The following is a 20,024-nucleotide window of genomic DNA, read 5'->3' as shown; positions in this document are numbered from 1 at the left end:
AGCGCTTTAACAACCTTTGTTTATATTCTATGTTGCCTATCCTCATTTAGGTTGTAAGTAAACTGTTTGATTGTGTGTGGCAGTGAGGCTTTGGGTTACACCCTGCACTGGTTACCCCCTAATCGCAAAGACACATGAGCAACCATTCGTGTTTACATGTATGGACATTCTAAAGAGCAGTGTGCTGCCAATGATAATTCAACGTTCATCCAAATTAATGAGACAAATATATTGAAATAATGTCAACAGTTTTTTTATTAAAACAATAGCTCAAAGTCTTTAAGGCATATGCTGAAGCCTGACAGCAGATGGGGCCAGATAGCAACAACATGGCGTACTATGTAGTTGATCATGTTTTGGCCCTTCATGTGACAAAGCCCTTCTGAATATTTTTACACAGAGCTTGGTGTGTGTGGTTATTTCTAATATTCAACTGACTTAAATCTTCATATTTCCATCTATCTACCAACCACCAAAATAAAATGTCAACATAATTAGATTGCTTTTGCATTTATCTTTTTCAACACATTTCTATTTTCTCTGAAATAGCTAGCTAGTCACGAGCCAATCATAGTATCACTAGCCGCGAGTGACAACAGCATACTGGCCAGAGCTAGCACACTGTATCGGTAGCGAGCTGCATAAGCAAATATATTGTGTTGATTTAATAGCGGTTTTGTCAACTCACAATGGCTGAAGGAGAAGAAATCCATTTGGTTGCATATATACTGTTCAAGCCATTTTCAAGACGTACTTTTCAAGAATAGTTGGACACCATTAAGAAAGGTTGGGAAGCTCAGAAGCTAGCAAAATAGCAAAAAAATATAATCATGAATCCACAGGTTCACAGTAAAACAATGAACAATTTCATGACAGTACGTATTTCTTAAGTTTCTTCAAGTCACAAGTTATTTCCTGGCCAACGGCACCCCCCAGTGAACGTGTAGTAAATCACACCACGCTCGCACCTGTGGATTGATTCAGACGTAGCACGGCTCCCCATTCATTTTTACAATATTTTCAGTAAATGACACCAGGTTTGGAACGTGCAGTTTGGCATCACATTTTAGGTTAGTTTACACTTTTTGTGAAAATGAAGTCATATATTTAGGTAGATTTTATAATGTATACTTAGGGGATTTGGTTAAATTGCCCGAAAATAAGAATCAATTTGTTTACGATTTTATATCGTCATTGCACTGCAGCGTAAATGGACAAAATTTAAGCTACTGGTCAGAGACAATATGAAAACATTTCAAATATAAAAATGTTTGTACGTATGTTCGTGTTGGGTATTGAGAAGCGAGCTAATAGTGAATTTTAACAGGTTTTATGCTACTATGCGACTATGCTAAGCACATGTTTTTCCCCTACACGTGCATGACGTGTTCACACTGTCACGACTCCACTCCTCCGTCGCCGACAACCATCGAGGACACGGACCCACGGACTGGCATGCAGCGCCGGTAAGGGATGCGAGTCTGTCGGGGGGCGGGGGGATCTTTTTCGAGGGTGTGAGCTGCGGTCCTCGATCTGACATTCCGTCCATCCAATGACTACGAACAGCTGGCCCGAAGATTTACAGCGAATAACATCGAGGTGTCACGCTTGGATCGTTCGGTTTGATTTCCAAGCGGCGAGATCCATCATCCGCGGCTCAACATGCCCCCGGCGTCGAGCCTTCAGTCCAGCCGGCTGACGCTTTCCGAGATCAGCATCGGTAGGTAGGCGTGTGTGCATGTGTGCAAGGTCAACAGCGTGCCTGAACAACACTTGTGGTTCGCTTGTAAGCCAGACTGGAGAATGCCAAGCTTTCAAATTGCTTACCATAACACAGTAAACAATGTATTGATGTTCCATCACATATTTTTCAGGTTCATCCAGGCCGCAGCGCATCACTGCAGGTGCGGCGCCCTGCATGCTTATTTTGATGCATCGTTTTTCGTTAGCCACCAGCAAAATACAGAAGATAGCAATGCTGTTGTATAAAGTGGTATGATCGCATTGTGTCGTGTAGGTTAGCTCCTAGTTGCTTTGTCATCACAAAGAGCAGGTTACTGATTTGTTGTGGCGGTGAAAGTTGCACAGCTTTGGGAGGAAAAGTGAATATGTACTACTATTATGACAATTTCTAAGTGTAAAAACCAAGATGAAATTAATTTATCTGTAAATATTCCCTGTTTTGGTCAATTGTTGAGAATTTATGTTGCTTGATCAAGAACGCGTCGTTGTCATCTTTTTCTAGATGGATTGATGATTAAAAAGTGAATGGCACATAATGCCAATTGGCTTTTTGACTCACAGGCAACAAGAGGGAGCAACTCCACTTGTGTTTAAAAGAAGCCAGACTGGCTAGTTGTCGATGACATAATCAACTTACTTCTAATGGGAGTTGCTATCAGGCTAATTGCTTTGTGGTTGGTAAGTGTGGCAGTGGAGAGTGATGTGAAACACAGAGGTAATGGAGTGATCTTCTTTTCTGCGGACATGCACACTCAATTGTGTGGTCAATACAGTGTGGGATAGAGTGATAAAAAAACAAACCCAGTGACTTAAAGGACAACCGACATCACTTTTTTGTTTCCTAACTGACATCAGAAAAACGTTTTATAGCATCTAAAATACCCAAAACACACAGTATGATATTTTTAGCCAAATGCAAAACACCAATAAAAATGACTTAAAGTGTCCAAAATCTGGAGAGAAAAAAAACGAACCCGGAAGTGGCCAGTTTCAGAAGGTCCCGCCCCCAGTTCGTGGCGTCACCCCAAGATGTCTTGCCTTGCTGGAGAATCAAAACAATGGCTTCAGATTCGGAGAATATGCTTTCTTGTTACTCATCCAGTTATGAATATGATTCAAATAATTCTGAAGAGGAAAGCATACATGTTTGCAATCGATTAAATAATTTATTCTGTGCCATTTTGAGGCAAAAAGGGGGGAAATGTAGCAGTAAAAAAGAGGCAGAAGAGGGCGACAAAGCTCCGTGTAAGGAATTAATCAGCCTGTGGAAACGGGCTGATTAATACCTCTCTTTGGTGCAACACAAAGTTTTCAGACCAAACAAGTACAGCAAAATATATTGACGTGATGGAAGGACTGCTACAATGTGTCCTTTTTTCGGTCAGGGGCGTTCCTTCAGTGACGTAACGTACGGACTCGTCACCAACTCAAAAACAAGACTTCCGGAATAATCAGCGCAAGTCTTAAAACGTAAAATATATCTATATGCGGTGGAATCTTAGTAAAAGACGCTCAGTAGAAGTCATTTGAAGCCATTTTACAAATTATGGACACAACTTGTCCGGAGGTTGTCCTTTAAAGGACAACCAACACAATTTTTGTTTCTTAACTGACATCAGAAAAACGTTTTATAGCATCTAAAATACCCAAAACACGCAGGCTTATATTTTTAGCCAAACGCAAAACACCAATAAAATTACTTAAAGTTTCCCAAAACTGCTACTAATGAGTTTAAAACTGGAGAGATTCAGAAAGTCCTGCCCCCAGTACGTGACGTTTCGTCAGGATACTCCTTCACTAACTGCCTTGCTCCAGAATCAAAACAATGGCGTTTCAGTTTGTGACCAACGGGTGGCACTGTAGGGAACTGCTCACAGCTGCACAGGGGTTGCTCCTTTTAATCAGTGGCAGTTAAAAGGACTCCTGGCATGACCATTCAGTGTTTGTTTCAACCTGTAAGGTTTGTTTTGTCTTGTCATGTTTTAGTCATTGTTTTGTTTGCTACTTTGGACGTTTTTGTTCTGGTGACTTTGTTGTTTGAGATTTTATTCTTGTCGATTTAATCTAATACAATCCGTCAAATCCACCCTGCTCCTCCCTCCTACCTGCTTTTTTGGGGGACAACCACCGCCACCACCAGGCAAATCGTCACAGGCAGAGTATAAAAAAATACCAGATCCATGTAAAAATAGCAGAAAAATTGCAAACATCATAAATTTCCCTGAGCTGTGCACTTTGCCGAAGGGTGGCCAAGAACACCCTCGTCCAACCCTGATGGTATAGCTGCACCCCGCATTGCACGAAAAGCAGTGGCGCTCAAATGTAAACTTTTCCACATCAATAAAAGCTAACAACATGTGTGACGAACTTACTACACCACAATATGGTCCCTATATGGCCAATATGTTATTGTAATCCCAACAAAGCCAAATACTGAACTCAAGACTGTAGGTCTGCTTTTTCCATAATCGCAATGCCGATGCTCTTTCACAGGCACAATTTTCAAGCATTACTGTGTTTTCCATTGTAATAAAATGAGTCTTATTGATTTTGAATGAAACCTGACACAAGATGGCCAACGACGTTAGCTTGAGGTCTTATTTCAGCTTCCCCTTCAACCCTCTTCCTGTCACACGTTGCAACTGATCGGCAAACTTTCAGGAACTGTGACATATCAACACAAGAGCCTTCTGTGTGTTAGCCCAGTGATTGCCAACCTTTATTGAGCCAAGATGTATGTACATATTGTACATTGGAAAAATCGCATCAGCACATCACCTCACACAAATGGCATAAATGTTTGTAGAGTTGAATCAGAAAGCCTTTAACCATCCCACAATGGGGAAATTATGACGATCTGATCTGATGATATGATAATTGCAAAAAAAAAAAACATTGTCGCGAAGTGTAAAGGATTTTTTTTTAATTAAGGAAGTACCTCCCACAAATGCTCCCTTGCTTAATTTTTGGTAAATATCCCTTCCTGCAGATTTTGCTCTAGTTGTCGTTTGTCGTCATGGTGCACAATGCAATGTTTGCGTTGCATTGTCTGCTAAAAACCACGTGGACTCCTATTTCTAAGCGGCTTTCAAAACTCTCAAGTACACTTTACAGTCACGATATAGTCCGAAGCACGAAACAGGCTTCTGATTGGCTGCCGTGCAGAGTACCAAACGAATATTCGTTTGGCAATTTACATACTCGGCACGGCAGCCAATCAGAAGCCTGTTTCGTGCTTCGGACTATACGTGACTGTAAAGTGTACTTGAAAGTCTTGAAAGGCGTTTAGAAAGAGGAGTCCACGTGGCTTGTAGTGGTTTGCTTGTAGCTTTTGCTTTATTGAATCAAAAAAAATGTTTGATTTGAAAAAAAAAAACAATATTTTTTTTCTTGAAGTTGTCGGCCACCCGGGCCGAGACGTTTTGAAAGTTGTACGTCCGATGTAAAAGTTGTATGCCCCGGGACTCCGGGCAGACGTTATTTCAAACACTGGTAAAATACAAAATCACACATTTGGAAGCAGCGCAGCAGGGGAAAAGTAATGAAAGGAAGCTGAAAGACAATTTGGAATTATTTAATAAGAATTCATGGATAAAATATAATTTACATCAGTCCGTTATTTAGATATTTTTCAGTCAGCAGAAGGCTTTGCAAGCCTTGATGATCCGCCACTGGAATGGCAACAGGTGACTGTAAAGGTCAACTGCACCTTCTTTCATTTAGTGGAAGATGATTGAATTGTTTGATGATTTAAGTAAAATTAGCTAATGTCCCACGGCACACCTAATAATGTCTCACGGCGTTCTAATGTATGACTGCGGTCCGACTCTACGCACAGACTCAGTTAAGGCGTTTATTTTTGATTCATGACCAATTTATGAAAGTGTCTTTCTGTCTTGTAGGTTCTTTTAAGAGGAGGAAGAGGAAATCCATCATCGTTACAGTGATGCTGCTGATTGTGTCAGTGCTCATTCTCATCTTCGGCTTGGCAGCGACGACTCGGACACAAAACATCACGGTGGGCGGCTACTACCCAGGACTGATTGTGAGTGTGCGAGGAATAGACACAAACACACCCAAGGCCAGTGTTCACAATTTGTGAAGCAAGCAAGTGCATTGTGAACACTGAAAAGAAATAAAGAATGAAAGAAATATCAGCTTACAACAGAGAAAAACACAACTTGATTTATAGTCTTTCTCGACCTTTGTTTTCATCCCTGCCAAATATTTTTGCATGTTGTCTCATTAGACTTTGATCACACTACACTTTGTATCTGCTGCTCTGTGCAGTGAGTGCGCATGTCTAGCTCCAGTCCTGCCTGCTTTCTATGTCTCTCGACTCCAACACATCTGGTTGAAATGAATCAGCTCAGGGATCAGTGAATGGGCTATACTCGCTGCGCACACTATCACAATAAGAGCGCCACCGCCATCTACTGTAGTAGATGTGAAATGACACTGTCTTTTCATGCAGGAAAAAAATACATGTACTGTACTTTGGGGTCACCCCATTATCCTCTCAATGTATGTATTTCGCTATTACTGTACTTCCGGATGGGGGAAGGAAGGTCAGACAGTTCTTTCAGAAATGGAATGTGTAGATTTACTCATTCCTTGCCAGATAATGTGCAAAAATGTGTCCACTCCACTGCCAGGGTTTTTGCCATTGTTACTCAAATTCCAGGACCCACAGAATATTGAGTTTTAGGCCTACATAAACATTCAATGCAGCGTAAAAAACCTTAGACTCACTTTTTTTCATCAGAAAAAGACAGTTAATTCCTAAATGTTATGGGTTTGGAGTTATATGAGCTTGAAATGACATCAGCTGTCCAAAATGCAAAGCAATACATACTTATTGGTTTATGTAGGGCTTTAACAACAGCTGAAGCTGGAACAAAGCGCTAATAACATGGAAAAAAGGGAAATGCTGCCCCCTTTTCGCCTTACACACTCTGTCTGGGAACCAATTAAGTTCGTAAGACAAGGCCCCACTGTACTAAAACTAGTACAAATATATGTATATATATACACATATATACACATATACACACACACACACACACACACACACACACACCTCCCAAGGTGGTGGAGAATGACCGAGCAAAGATCCTGTGGGACTTCCAGATACAGACCGACAAGATGGCCAACCAACCAACCAGATATCGTGGTCATAGATAAAGGGGAAAAGAAAGCCGTTGTCGTGGATGTAGCGGTCCCGAGTGATGGAAACATCAGAAAGAAGGAACATGAGAAAATCGAGAAATACCAAGGGCTCAGAGAGGAGCTGGGGAGAGCCTGGAAGGTAAAGGTGAGAGTGCCTGTGGTGGTCGGAGCACTCGGGGCAGTGACCCCCAAACTCGACGAGTGGTTGCAACAGATCCCGGGAACAACATTGGATATCTCGGTCCAGAAAAGCGCAGTGCTGGGAACAGCAAGGATACTGCGCAGAACCCTCAAGCTTCCTGGCCTCTGGTAGAGGACCCGAGCTAAAATGGGGGACAGACACCACCCATGGTGGGTGAGACGCGGATTTTATATATATATATATATATATATATATATATATATATATATATATATATATATATATATATATATATATATATATATATATATATATATATATATATATATAAGAACCCCATTCTCAAAAGTACTTTGGACTAAAAGCTACCAAACAAGATAAAATAAAAAAACAATTCTAATGAATATTGCCAAATTTATTTAAGCCTGTCCATAACAGCTGTGTTCTCTTTCCTTGCAGCTGGGCTTTGGCTCTTTTCTGGGAATCATCGGCTCCCATTTAATCGAGAACAAGAGGCAGATGGTAAGCATGATGACGGTGGTGTCACCTCGCAGGGACAATGCCAGAGCACTCGTCCAAATTGTCTCATAGCAGCATGATGTCAGTGACAGTGCAATGACACAACACCGCAGCAGAAACAAATCGGGCCTGCAGAGGTTTGCGCCACTGTGTACTCGAGCTAAGTGATCCGCATCCAGAAATAGATCCAGGCTGTAAGAGGAGCCGGCCAGGTGTCCACACTGGAACCTGGGTAGGGTAACGACACTCCTGTCAGACCTGACGTGACGAATGCATTTACTCTCGTGACACCTTCTCCAAAAATGCAGTCCAGTTTCACGGCCAACGCCTCGGTTGGCGTGTGTCGTGATGGCGTATGCGACATTGCTGACCAGTTCATACCTTTTACATCTGGTTGCTTATGCTGTTTTTGAATGTCTATTGTCTTTACATTTACTGGCATCAGGATATACTAGTTCCTGTTATAGTTGGCTACTCAGGTACCAGAGAACGGATTTGTATTTTTAGCATGTTGCAGTTACTATACAAGTGAAATAACCAGAAATCAACATTTTATTTGTAAAATCTGAGTCAGGGTTCCCATTTTAGCCATTTGGATGCCATATTTCAAAAACGCGACTCGTGGCTTGAAGCGCTGCTGAGAAACAGCCGACATGAGCTGAATCATTTTTACACTTTGTTCCAAATGAGAAGAAAAGAGTCCAGTGATAGACACATACAGACAGATACTTTCTAACATTGCTGAAGACAAGGGAAAAAATATATCATTTAATTCATTAACCGGTAATCAAATTTATATCAAGAACAAAATCTGACATTTTTATTTGCTCTGCTATGGTTCTAATTAAAGCTCCTTCCATCTATAAACTTCAAATCCTCATTATTTGAACAACCTCCCAGTTGTAAATACTCTCAGATTTGTGTAGTCTGTGTATATACATAAAACTGTTGCTAACATCTACTTTTACTTTGAAAAACAATATTGAACATTTTTGGCAATTTTCTGACATATCACAAAGTCAAGTCAGTAACTGAACTTGAATTAATTTGTGCATTTCCTGCCCTGTCCTATTTTTTAATACGGAGATGAAAAACATGTCGCATCCCTTTTTTTAAGCACCCCTAACGAAAAGCGGCAACTGAACCTGCATGCTTAATCGGTAGTTACGCTTGTGAGCGCTGCCTAACAGATAAAGCTGAGTGTACGCTTTGCTCTTTTTTTCCAGTTAGTAGCTTCTATTGTCTTCATCAGCTTTGGAGTGGTGGCTGCATTCTGCTGTGCTATTGTCGATGGAGTTTTTGCCGCCAGGCATATTGTGAGTAGAACTAAAGCTTTTGACAAAGCAAAGCCAAAATACAATTGTGCTCTTTGGCAGAATTTATAAAACATCGGTGGTGGTACACTTTGGGTCAGTCTGGAACCCTGATGTTCGTGAATTCTGCATGATAGGCTTCCAAACACAAAAAAGATGGAAATTTGAATTTCGAAACCGATTAGGTTTCCTCTATGGTGGATAAAATGGTGGTCATTACATTTCAGGACCTGAGGCCTCTTTATGCAGGACGCTGTGACTACCACTACAGTGAGACTGCATCTGAGCGAGATGTAAGGGATTACCAACATCTAGATTTGTGTCATTGATTCAAAGTTGAATGAGGAAACGGGACATGATGTCTTGTGCCGTTTGTTATCACCAGGTGCCTTGCCAGACGTCGTCTCGCACGTCCTGCAACCTGCGCGTCAGAACCAACACGTGCTACTGCTGTGACCTGTACAACTGTGGCAGGTGAATACGAATGGGCGGTCGAATGACGGCAAATGAGCTATGTGCTTTTGGGCTGCTCGGGACGATTGTTTCCACTTTGTGTGGGACACTTTGATATGAGGCCTAAAATAAGATTGACCAAAATTTTTCGACACAAAGTAACTAAGATGTCAAATTCACAATTTCACTGACTGAAAAGTATATCCAGTATTTTAAAATTTGTGTAAAAACCACTGCTGTCTGGCTGAGACACTTCTTAAAAAAATCATTCCAATTCTGGTTGACTTTGGCATTTATCAGGTCCCTCCCTCAGTTTATTTTTGAAGACAAATTCAATTTTCTTTTGTGACTTTTACTTAGACTAAAAGAAAGTTCTCACCCTGAAAATAAATACAGTGATACCTTAGCTCACAAACTTAATTGGTTCCCAGCAAGTGTGTGTAAGGCGAAAAGTTCGTCTGGCGAAAATGTATTTCCCATAAGAACCCATTAAAAATGAGAATAATCCGTTCCCAGGTCCCCATAAAAAATAATTTTCTACTAAATAAGCCTTAAAACCACAAAATATACCTTATTTTATGTATAATAAATGTGCTATTGGATTGTAATTAAATAAATTAACTGTACTGTATAATAGTCGTTTTATTTACCTTTGTGATGATGGTCGTTGATGTAGTTGCCTCTTGAAGATCGTTGTCAAAAAAACTGACAAAACCAGGAACAATATAGGGAGCCGAGTGAAGTTGCATGTAGTTGCCTCTTGAAGATATCCGAGTGACGTTGCTATGCTTTCTCGGCGATAACACCCTCACTCACACTGTCCCCTGCTAGCTGCTTTTCGTTAATCCAAATCAACAGAAATTTTTCATCCTCTTCTTTTGCTTGAAACCGTTGCTTAGACAACACAGAAACACCCTTAGCCACACGTAGCAATTGTCGACTTAGCATACTGCTCCTGGGACGCTAAGTCACACAAACGCACACCTTGTTCATGTTTTTCGATGATCTCCTTCTTATGCTCGATCGTAATTTTCTTTTGTGTCCTCTTCGGATTAACACCAGCCTGTGGTGAGGTCTTTTTCGGTCCCATAATAGCAAACGTACTCCACTCGATAACAAACCATGTCTGCACTCATATATATATATATATATATATATATAACCGGGACTATCGATATATCCGACCCTGTTTGCATGTAATTTTCTCTGTGCGTGCATAGAAATAGTATCGATATAACGGGACTATCGATATATCCGATATCGATATAACGAGACTTTATGTATATATATATATATATATATATATATATATATATATTGGATTGGATTGGATTTGCCTTTATTAGTCTCACAGTGGAGAAATTTACATATTTTATTTATAAAATATATATATATATATTATTTTATTTATATTTTTATTTATGTTTATTTATTTTTTATTTACAATTTTTATATGCTTGCAAATTTAATATTCGTGAGGTGAAAAGTTCGTGAGCTAAAGCGTTCGTAAGCTGAGGTATCACTGCACAGTATCTAGAATTTTTCTGTGTTTTTTTTTTCCTAGAGGACTGTGAACAACAGACCTTTTCTGGTGTGTTTGCACCAGTTATGTGGTGAATGTGAGAGGTTTTGGGGTAAATGTTATTTTTATCCTACGCAGCACTTCATACTTTCAATTGTTACCAGAAGGAGAATGTTTCTTTAAGCAATACATACATATTGGTTTATGTAGGGCTTTAACAACAGCTGAAGCTGGAACAAAGCGCTAATAACATGGAAAAAAGGGAAATGCTGCCCCCTTTTCGCCTTACACACTCTGTCTGGGAACCAATTAAGTTCGTAAGACAAGGCCCCACTGTACTAAAACTAGTACAAATATATGTATATATATACACATATATACACATATACACACACACACACACACACACACACACACACCTCCCAAGGTGGTGGAGAATGACCGAGCAAAGATCCTGTGGGACTTCCAGATACAGACCGACAAGATGGCCAACCAACCAACCAGATATCGTGGTCATAGATAAAGGGGAAAAGAAAGCCGTTGTCGTGGATGTAGCGGTCCCGAGTGATGGAAACATCAGAAAGAAGGAACATGAGAAAATCGAGAAATACCAAGGGCTCAGAGAGGAGCTGGGGAGAGCCTGGAAGGTAAAGGTGAGAGTGCCTGTGGTGGTCGGAGCACTCGGGGCAGTGACCCCCAAACTCGACGAGTGGTTGCAACAGATCCCGGGAACAACATCGGATATCTCGGTCCAGAAAAGCGCAGTGCTGGGAACAGCAAGGATACTGCGCAGAACCCTCAAGCTTCCTGGCCTCTGGTAGAGGACCCGAGCTAAAATGGGGGACAGACACCACCCATGGTGGGTGAGACGCGGATTTTATATATATATATATATATATAAGAACCCCATTCTCAAAAGTACTTTGGACTAAAAGCTACCAAACAAGAGAAAATAAAAAAACAATTCTAATGAATATTGCCAAATTTATTTAAGCCTGTCCATAACAGCTGTGTTCTCTTTCCTTGCAGCTGGGCTTTGGCTCTTTTCTGGGAATCATCGGCTCCCATTTAATCGAGAACAAGAGGCAGATGGTAAGCATGATGACGGTGGTGTCACCTCGCAGGGACAATGCCAGAGCACTCGTCCAAATTGTCTCATAGCAGCATGATGTCAGTGACAGTGCAATGACACAACACCGCAGCAGAAACAAATCGGGCCTGCAGAGGTTTGCGCCACTGTGTACTCGAGCTAAGTGATCCGCATCCAGAAATAGATCCAGGCTGTAAGAGGAGCCGGCCAGGTGTCCACACTGGAACCTGGGTAGGGTAACGAGACTCCTGTCAGACCTGACGTGACGAATGCATTTACTCTTGTGACACCTTCTCCAAAAATGCAGTCCAGTTTCACGGCCAACGCCTCGGTTGGCGTGTGTCGTGATGGCGTATGCGACATTGCTGACCAGTTCATACCTTTTACATCTGGTTGCTTATGCTGTTTTTGAATGTCTATTGTCTTTACATTTACTGGCATCAGGATATACTAGTTCCTGTTATAGTTGGCTACTCGGGTACCAGAGAACGGATTTGTATTTTTAGCATGTTGCAGTTACTATACAAGTGAAATAACCAGAAATCAACATTTTATTTGTAAAATCTGAGTCAGGGTTCCCATTTTAGCCATTTGGATGCCATATTTCAAAAACGCGACTCGTGGCTTGAAGCGCTGCTGAGAAACAGCCGACATGAGCTGAATCATTTTTACACTTTGTTCCAAATGAGAAGAAAAGAGTCCAGTGATAGACACATACAGACAGATACTTTCTAACATTGCTGAAGACAAGGGAAAAAATATATCATTTAATTCATTAACCGGTAATCAAATTTATATCAAGAACAAAATCTGACATTTTTATTTGCTCTGCTATGGTTCTAATTAAAGCTCCTTCCATCTATAAACTTCAAATCCTCATTATTTGAACAACCTCCCAGTTGTAAATGCTCTCAGATTTGTGTAGTCTGTGTATATACATAAAACTGTTGCTAACATCTACTTTTACTTTGAAAAACAATATTGAACATTTTTGGCAATTTTCTGACATATCACAAAGTCAAGTCAGTAACTGAACTTGAATTAATTTGTGCATTTCCTGCCCTGTCCTATTTTTGAATACGGAGATGAAATACATGTAGCATCCCTTTTTTTAAGCACCCCTAACGAAAAGCGGCAACTGAACCTGCATGCTTAATCGGTAGTTACGTTTGTGAGCGCTGCCTAACAGATAAAGCTGAGTGTACGCTTTGCTCTTTTTTTCCAGTTAGTAGCTTCTATTGTCTTCATCAGCTTTGGAGTGGTGGCTGCATTCTGCTGTGCTATTGTCGATGGAGTTTTTGCCGCCAGGCATATTGTGAGTAGAACTAAAGCTTTTGACAAAGCAAAGCCAAAATACAATTGTGCTCTTTGGCAGAATTTATAAAACATCGGTGGTGGTACACTTTGGGTCAGTCTGGAACCCTGATGTTCGTGAATTCTGCATGATAGGCTTCCAAACACAAAAAAAGATGGAAATTTGAATTTCGAAACCGATTAGGTTTCCTCTATGGTGGATAAAATGGTGGTCATTACATTTCAGGACCTGAGGCCTCTTTATGCAGGACGCTGTGACTACCACTACAGTGAGACTGCATCTGAGCGAGATGTAAGGGATTACCAACATCTAGATTTGTGTCATCGATTCAAAGTTGAATGAGGAAACGGGACATGATGTCTTGTGCCGTTTGTTATCACCAGGTGCCTTGCCAGACGTCGTCTCGCACGTCCTGCAACCTGCGCGTCAGAACCAACACGTGCTACTGCTGTGACCTGTACAACTGTGGCAGGTGAATACGAATGGGCGGTCGAATGACGGCAAATGAGCTATGTGCTTTTGGGCTGCTCGGGACGATTGTTTCCACTTTGTGTGGGACACTTTGATATGAGGCCTAAAATAAGATTTACCGAAATTTTTCGACACAAAGTAACTAAGATCTCAAATTCACAATTTCACTGACTGAAAAGTATATCCAGTATTTTAAAATTTGTGTAAAAACCACTGCTGTCTGGCTGAGACACTTCTTAAAAAAATCATTCCAATTCTGGTTGACTTTGGCATTTATCAGGTCCCTCCCTCAGTTTATTTTTGAAGACAAATTCAATTTTCTTTTGTGACTTTTACTTAGACTAAAAGAAAGTTCTCACCCTGAAAATAAATACAGTGATACCTTAGCTCACGAACTTAATTGGTTCCCAGCAAGTGTGTGTAAGGCGAAAAGTTCATCTGGCGAAAATGTATTTCCCATAAGAACCCATTAAAAATGAGAATAATCCGTTCCCAGGTCCCCATAAAAAATAATTTTCTACTAAATAAGCCTTAAAACCACAAAATATACCTTATTTTATGTATAATAAATGTGCTATTGGATTGTAATTAAATAAATTAACTGTATAATAGTCGTTTTATTTACCTTTATGATGGTCGTTGATGTAGTTGCCTCTTGAAGATATCCGAGTGAAGTTGCTATGCTTTCTCGGCGATAACACCCTCACTCACACTGTCCCCTGCTAGCTGCTTTTCGTTAATCCAAATCAACAGAAATTTTTCAACCTCTTCTTTTGCTTGAAACCGTTGCTTAGACAACACAGAAACACCCTTAGCCATACGTAGCAATTGTCGACTTAGCATACTGCTCCTGGGACGCTAAGTCACACAAACGCACACCTTGTTCATGTTTTTCGATGATCTCCTTCTTATGCTCGATCGTAATTTTCTTTTGTGTCCTCTTCGGCTTAACACCAGCCTGTGGTGAGGTCTTTTTCGGTCCCATAATAGCAAACGTACTCCACTCGATAACAAACCATGTCTGCACTCATATATATATATATATATATATATATATATATATATATATATATATATATATATATATATATATATATATATATATATATATATATATATATATATATATATTCAAGGGAGTCGGAAAAAATATCGATATAACCGGGACTATCGATATATCCGACCCTGTTTGCATGTAATTTTCTCTGTGCGTGCATAGAAATAGTATCGATATAACCGGGACTATCGATATATCCGATATCGATATAACGAGACTTTACTGTATATATATATATATATATATATATATATATATATATATTGGATTGGATTGGATTTGCCTTTATTAGTCTCACAGTGGAGAAATTTACATATTTTATTTATAAAATATATATATATATAAAATTTTATTTATATTTTTATTTATGTTTATTTATTTTTTATTTACAATTTTTATATGCTTGCAAATTTAATATTCGTGAGGTGAAAAGTTCGTGAGCTAAAGCGTTCGTAAGCTGAGGTATCACTGCACAGTATCTAGAATTTTTCTGTGTTTTTTTTTTCCTAGAGGACTGTGAACAACAGACCTTTTCTGGTGTGTTTGCACCAGTTATGTGGTGAATGTGAGAGGTTTTGGGGTAAATGTTATTTTTATCCTACGCAGCACTTCATACTTTCAATTGTTACCAGAAGGAGAATGTTTCTTTTTTGTTCTTTTAACCTTTGTTTCAGAGAGCATCCTCTAATGGGACTTCAGAATAGAGATGGTTTGAAAAAGTTTAAGAAACCATCCATGATTTGGAAGTAGGTCCCCCTTTTTTTTAGATTCATCGTGGCCGTCTGAAAAATAAAAATGAATCCACTGTCGAACTGTGTTTTTGTGCCTGCATGCCCGCTATGTGTGACCCCCCACTGTAGACGTCCATGTGCCAGCTCCACAGCAGCCTCCTCCTCTGTTCCTCGTCTGAGTTATTTGTTCCCAGAAGTTTAACTATTGAGGTCTGACTACTGCTTGCGCTGTTCTCTGTTTTAGCCGAGTGGAGGTGGTGGGCGGCTACCACGAATACACAGACGTGAAGAGCTGTCAAGACGTGGTGCACCTCTACCACCTGCTGTGGTCGGCGACCATCCTTAACATCGTGGCTCTCTTCCTGGGCATCGTCACTGCTGCGGTGCTGGGCAGCTTCAAAGACATGGTGAGACGGACGGAGATTTTAGGCTTTTGTGACAAAACACGAATAATGCTGTTTTCTCTGTACGTCAGACACCTGCTCAAACATCTGAAAGCAATTCAGAACCAGAGGCCATCACAGCTTCAGTCGCCTCCGAGGCACCACCACATACAAATTCGATTATCAACTCCTACCCCAACACTGCCCCTTGCCTGCCGCCGTACACGGCCTACGATGCACAGGTAATGTAGACAGTGGAGCGTTTGCTTTCCCATTCATTGCAATCAGGAAAGATGATTTGAATCAATCAGCTGAAGTTTGGTGTGATATTACGACACGTCCACTAGAGGGTGTCATTGGCCAATAAATAACTTGTGGCTTGAAGATACTACTGAAATACTGTCATTCAACTTACATTTTTACTATGAACATGTGGATTCACGATAACGTAAAAAAAAACAATGTTATTTGCTATTTTTGCTAGCTTCGGAGCTGTCCCACCTTAATGATGTCCATCTGTTCTTGACAAGTCCGTCTTGAAAATGGCTTTAACAGCGTATCTGCAACCAAATCCATTTTTTCCTCTTCCTTCGGCTATTGTGGGTTGACACAAAAATGTATTTGCTTATAGAGCTCGCTACCGATATAGTGTGCTAACTCTGGCCAGTATGCTCTTGTCCCTAGCGGCTTGTGGTACTATGATTTACTAATGACTAGCCATTCATCTGACAATCATAGTTTGCGAAAACTCTGACGTTTCCAGTGCCTTTCAAAAAGCCTTGAGTTGCCAATTTGAAACTCGGATTGGTTAAAGCAGGGGTGTCAGTCATTTTTTGCCGCGGGCCACATTGTAGTTATGGTTTCCTCTCGAGGGCCATTATGAATTTGGGGAACCCATTAGAATGTTTAAATCCCTTCAAATATTACATATGGAGCACACAGCAAATTAATGAATAACTCGTTTTCAAATCTGAAGTCAAGAATAATGACTTTTATTGTGGTTGACATCCAAAAATATGAAATTTTGGCTCAGATTTTAGCAATCATCATGGAACGTTGTACTAAGTTCAAACATGTCATGAAACATGAAACATGTCAGCTATTTGAACACTTACACTGTCTGTAAGTAAAGAATCTGCTTAGAATTAATCATCATGGAATTTAACAAGTTTGATTTGCTTTCGCGGGCCGAAAAAAATGATGTGGCGGGCCGGATTTGGCCCGCGGGCCTTGACTTTGACACATGTGGGTTAAAGCAACAGTTCCATCGACATTGATTTTTATGCTCCAGGGCCTGCGGAACTCACTGTCTTGACCAGGTAGATTTCTGACCCTGGTAACAAATGATGGCTGAAATGTGATTGGTTGCTTAAATATGACAACACACATCTGGAAGCAGCACAACAGGGGAAAAGAAATGAAAGGAAGCTGAAAGACAATTCGGATTTAATAAGAATTTATGGACAAAACATTATTCACATTAGTCTGTGATTCAGATATTTTTAGGCCAACAGAGAAGGCCTTGCAGGCCCAGATGTCCCACCACTCTGCAATTGGAACTCCCTGCTAAGCCCCCACCGCCCAAAAAATACAATAAATAAAAGATCTTTTATTTTTTGAACAATGGCAACAGTTGGAAGAGAAATCAAGTACCGGCAATACTTTGCTGCCATTTTGTGCTGTCTACAGGTAGTTATTAAGCTGTTGGTGAGGGTGAAGGGAGGTGTTTTGTAATGGTCCCTATCCTAAACAAATAAGGGGGAACACTGTCACACGATGACTTAAATAATTTTGTGTTTCCATTTTTTGTCAGGGTTCCTATATGTTCGCTGACTCTTCGGGCTTGTCAGACGACTCCCAATCCGGGGCCAGTCACCTTTGGCCCACCATGGTGCCTCCGCGATACTCACCACCTCACAATCACCAAGACGACAAGCCGCCGCCGTACAGCCCCTAAGAGGGGCTCAAATGTCGTTTCTGGGTCCTCCACCAAAAGACCAAAGTGCGGAACCCTCGTAGGAGGGCCAGTGCGGGTGGATGGGGGGCGAGTGCGGGTGGATGCTATCTTTTGAGTTGAGAACCACTTTAAAGGAGCAAAAAAAAGGTAGTCTGGGCACTGCTTGCACGCTTGGCCTGTACCGTTCAGGCGAATCCAGTAAGACGCAACCTGTTTACAGTCGTCCTGCCTTAACGCAAACAGTCTTCCAATACCACAGCATTCTGTCGTCTTTATCTTTTCAGATGGTTTATTCTCAACACGTTCGACTGTCCTCCATGTTTTTGGGAGACATCCTTGATGTGACTAAGTTCGAAGTCCTCGGTGGTTCTCGAGCAGCAGTCCCCAAAATTTCTTGCGCCGTGGACCGGTTTCACACAACTGCGTCAGTACACTGGCATACAACAATTTTTTGAAAAGAAAACACGGAATATACTTATACAGTGAGACCTCAATTTACGAACTTAATTGGTTCCCAGACAGAGTGTGTAAGGCGAAAAGTGTGTATCTCAAAAATGAATTTCCCATAGGAAACCATTAAAATGTGAATAATATGTTCCCGGGTTTCCATAAATTATGCTTTTCAACTAAATAAGCCTTAAAACTACACACAACATACCTTATCCTATGTATAATAAATGTGCTGTTGTATTGTAATGAAAGAAATACACTGCACTGTATCATGAAGTCACTTTATTTACATTTGTGATGGTCATTTATGGCTTGATGGAATGGCGTTGGAGGTCGAAGGTCAAAGGGAATTGCTGTTTGGAAAGAGAGGCGCATTACATGAGGACTGTAAGTAAAGATATAAACTGTGCTGTAAAATAAAGTTTTATTTACCTATTATTTATTTAGGACTGTTGGTAACTTAACCTCTGGTGCTGTTCGGTCGTGTGCTTCCGCCGAAGATCACTCCGCCAGCCGTGGTGGGTGTGTATTATGAAAATAGTGCTTATTATAAGGTTTAATTTTCATAAATTTGACGTTTGTAAGATAAAGTGTTTGTAAGTTGAGGTCTCACTGTATACTAAAATTTGTGACTTGTGTTTGTTTCTATTCAACAAGCTAGTAGTGCCAGAAAAATGACACTTTACAAACAAGATGCTGATGGCAGTTGTTTCTGTGTAAAATATGAAGAATCTATTGTTTTTGGGACTTTTTCTTTTATCTCCATACATTTCTTGTGCAAACCATAAAGTGACATCCATGACATTGTGGCTATTTTTCATATTAAACATTTTGGTTTTGCCGAGTCTGTGTGTCTTACTTTGTTTCAATAAACTTCAATACACATTGGGATTTTTCCTTTGTAGAGATTTATTGGAACAGAAGGGTGATTCCATATAAAAGCAGCCATGAAAATGTTCTTCACCGGTCATATTTTCTACAAATTTGAACAGAACAACTTTATTCGAAATGCATTTTTGATTTGGAAAGAGATTCTGTGGACACAGCTTCACGATACTCATAAAACATCCGTAGATGAATGACATGCTCATTATCATTTCTTATAAAATGCCACTTGTTGACAGTAAAGCTCTGGAAACAGCAATCTGTCAAGCCATGTCAATGGTGAAGAGGTTTGACTTTATATTATTTTACTGTGATTCATGTATGTGTGAAGAATGTTATGCTTTCTGTACGGCAACTGCCTGACTAAAATGATTGAATTTACTTTATATGATTTCAAATGGAAGATGTTTTCAAATTGAGAACAACAAAAGTATCGAAGGCAACCTGATCACAGAACAAATTAAGGTCTAACAATAAAAGAATAATTTATTGTCATCCGACTTCCAATTATCTCGACGAAGAGGGACAGTTTTAATACAGCGACAACAATTACTATATGAAAAGCAATCAAGGTTCTACAAAAAAAGGACTGTACATCACACACATACGCCAATGTTCATTACTGTCGACATGACGTAGAATGTCCTTGCCAACGCTACCTCTTTAATCACCACTACACTCACAGTGACGAGTCAATGAAGAAACCAAACTAAGACAACCAAAGAAACTCCCCAATGATTAAATACTAAGTGCTAACCTTACATCAACAGTCTTTAAGTCAGGAGTGCCCAACCAGTCGGTTTGCCGTAGTTGGAAAAAGGGGA

At 40.3% G+C, this 20,024-nt stretch overlaps 1 protein-coding gene across 2 annotated transcripts; it reads left to right on the top strand.

Annotated features, from left to right (window-relative positions):
* The first annotated feature begins 1,474 nt into the window (after nt 1-1,474).
* Nucleotides 1,475-19,180, top strand: tmem255a (transmembrane protein 255A). Of its 2 annotated transcripts, XM_089022324.1 has the most exons (11): nt 1,475-1,720; nt 1,875-1,904; nt 5,646-5,788; nt 7,514-7,576; nt 8,800-8,889; nt 9,114-9,179; nt 9,272-9,360; nt 15,469-15,540; nt 15,770-15,932; nt 16,001-16,150; nt 17,722-19,180. In XM_089022324.1, the coding sequence occupies exons 1-11, from the start codon at nt 1,663-1,665 to the stop codon at nt 17,863-17,865; spliced, it is 1,068 nt and encodes a 355-aa protein (XP_088878450.1). In that variant the 5' UTR covers nt 1,475-1,662; the 3' UTR covers nt 17,866-19,180. The 2 variants fall into 2 exon arrangements, with proteins under 2 accessions (XP_088878450.1, XP_088878460.1); XM_089022334.1 differs by lacking the exon at nt 1,875-1,904 and having other exon boundaries at nt 17,722-19,179.
* The last annotated feature ends 844 nt before the right edge of the window (nt 19,181-20,024 follow it).

Source organism: Hippocampus bargibanti, linkage group LG02 (assembly GCF_051943395.1).
Source record: "Hippocampus bargibanti isolate YZ-2025 linkage group LG02, ASM5194339v1, whole genome shotgun sequence".
Taxonomy (NCBI): Eukaryota; Metazoa; Chordata; class Actinopteri; order Syngnathiformes; family Syngnathidae; genus Hippocampus; species Hippocampus bargibanti.
This window is presented reverse-complemented; position numbering and strand designations above follow the sequence as displayed.

Excerpts from the sequence above, each read along its gene's own strand:
- tmem255a (XM_089022324.1), top strand. The coding sequence starts at position 1,663 with ATGCCCCCGGCGTCGAGCCTTCAGTCCAGCCGGCTGACGCTTTCCGAG. Across the intron at positions 5,789-7,513 it reads GCTACTACCCAGGACTGATT|CTGGGCTTTGGCTCTTTTCT; the intron begins GTGAGTGTGCGA and ends CTTTCCTTGCAG. Across the intron at positions 9,180-9,271 it reads AGACTGCATCTGAGCGAGAT|GTGCCTTGCCAGACGTCGTC; the intron begins GTAAGGGATTAC and ends TGTTATCACCAG.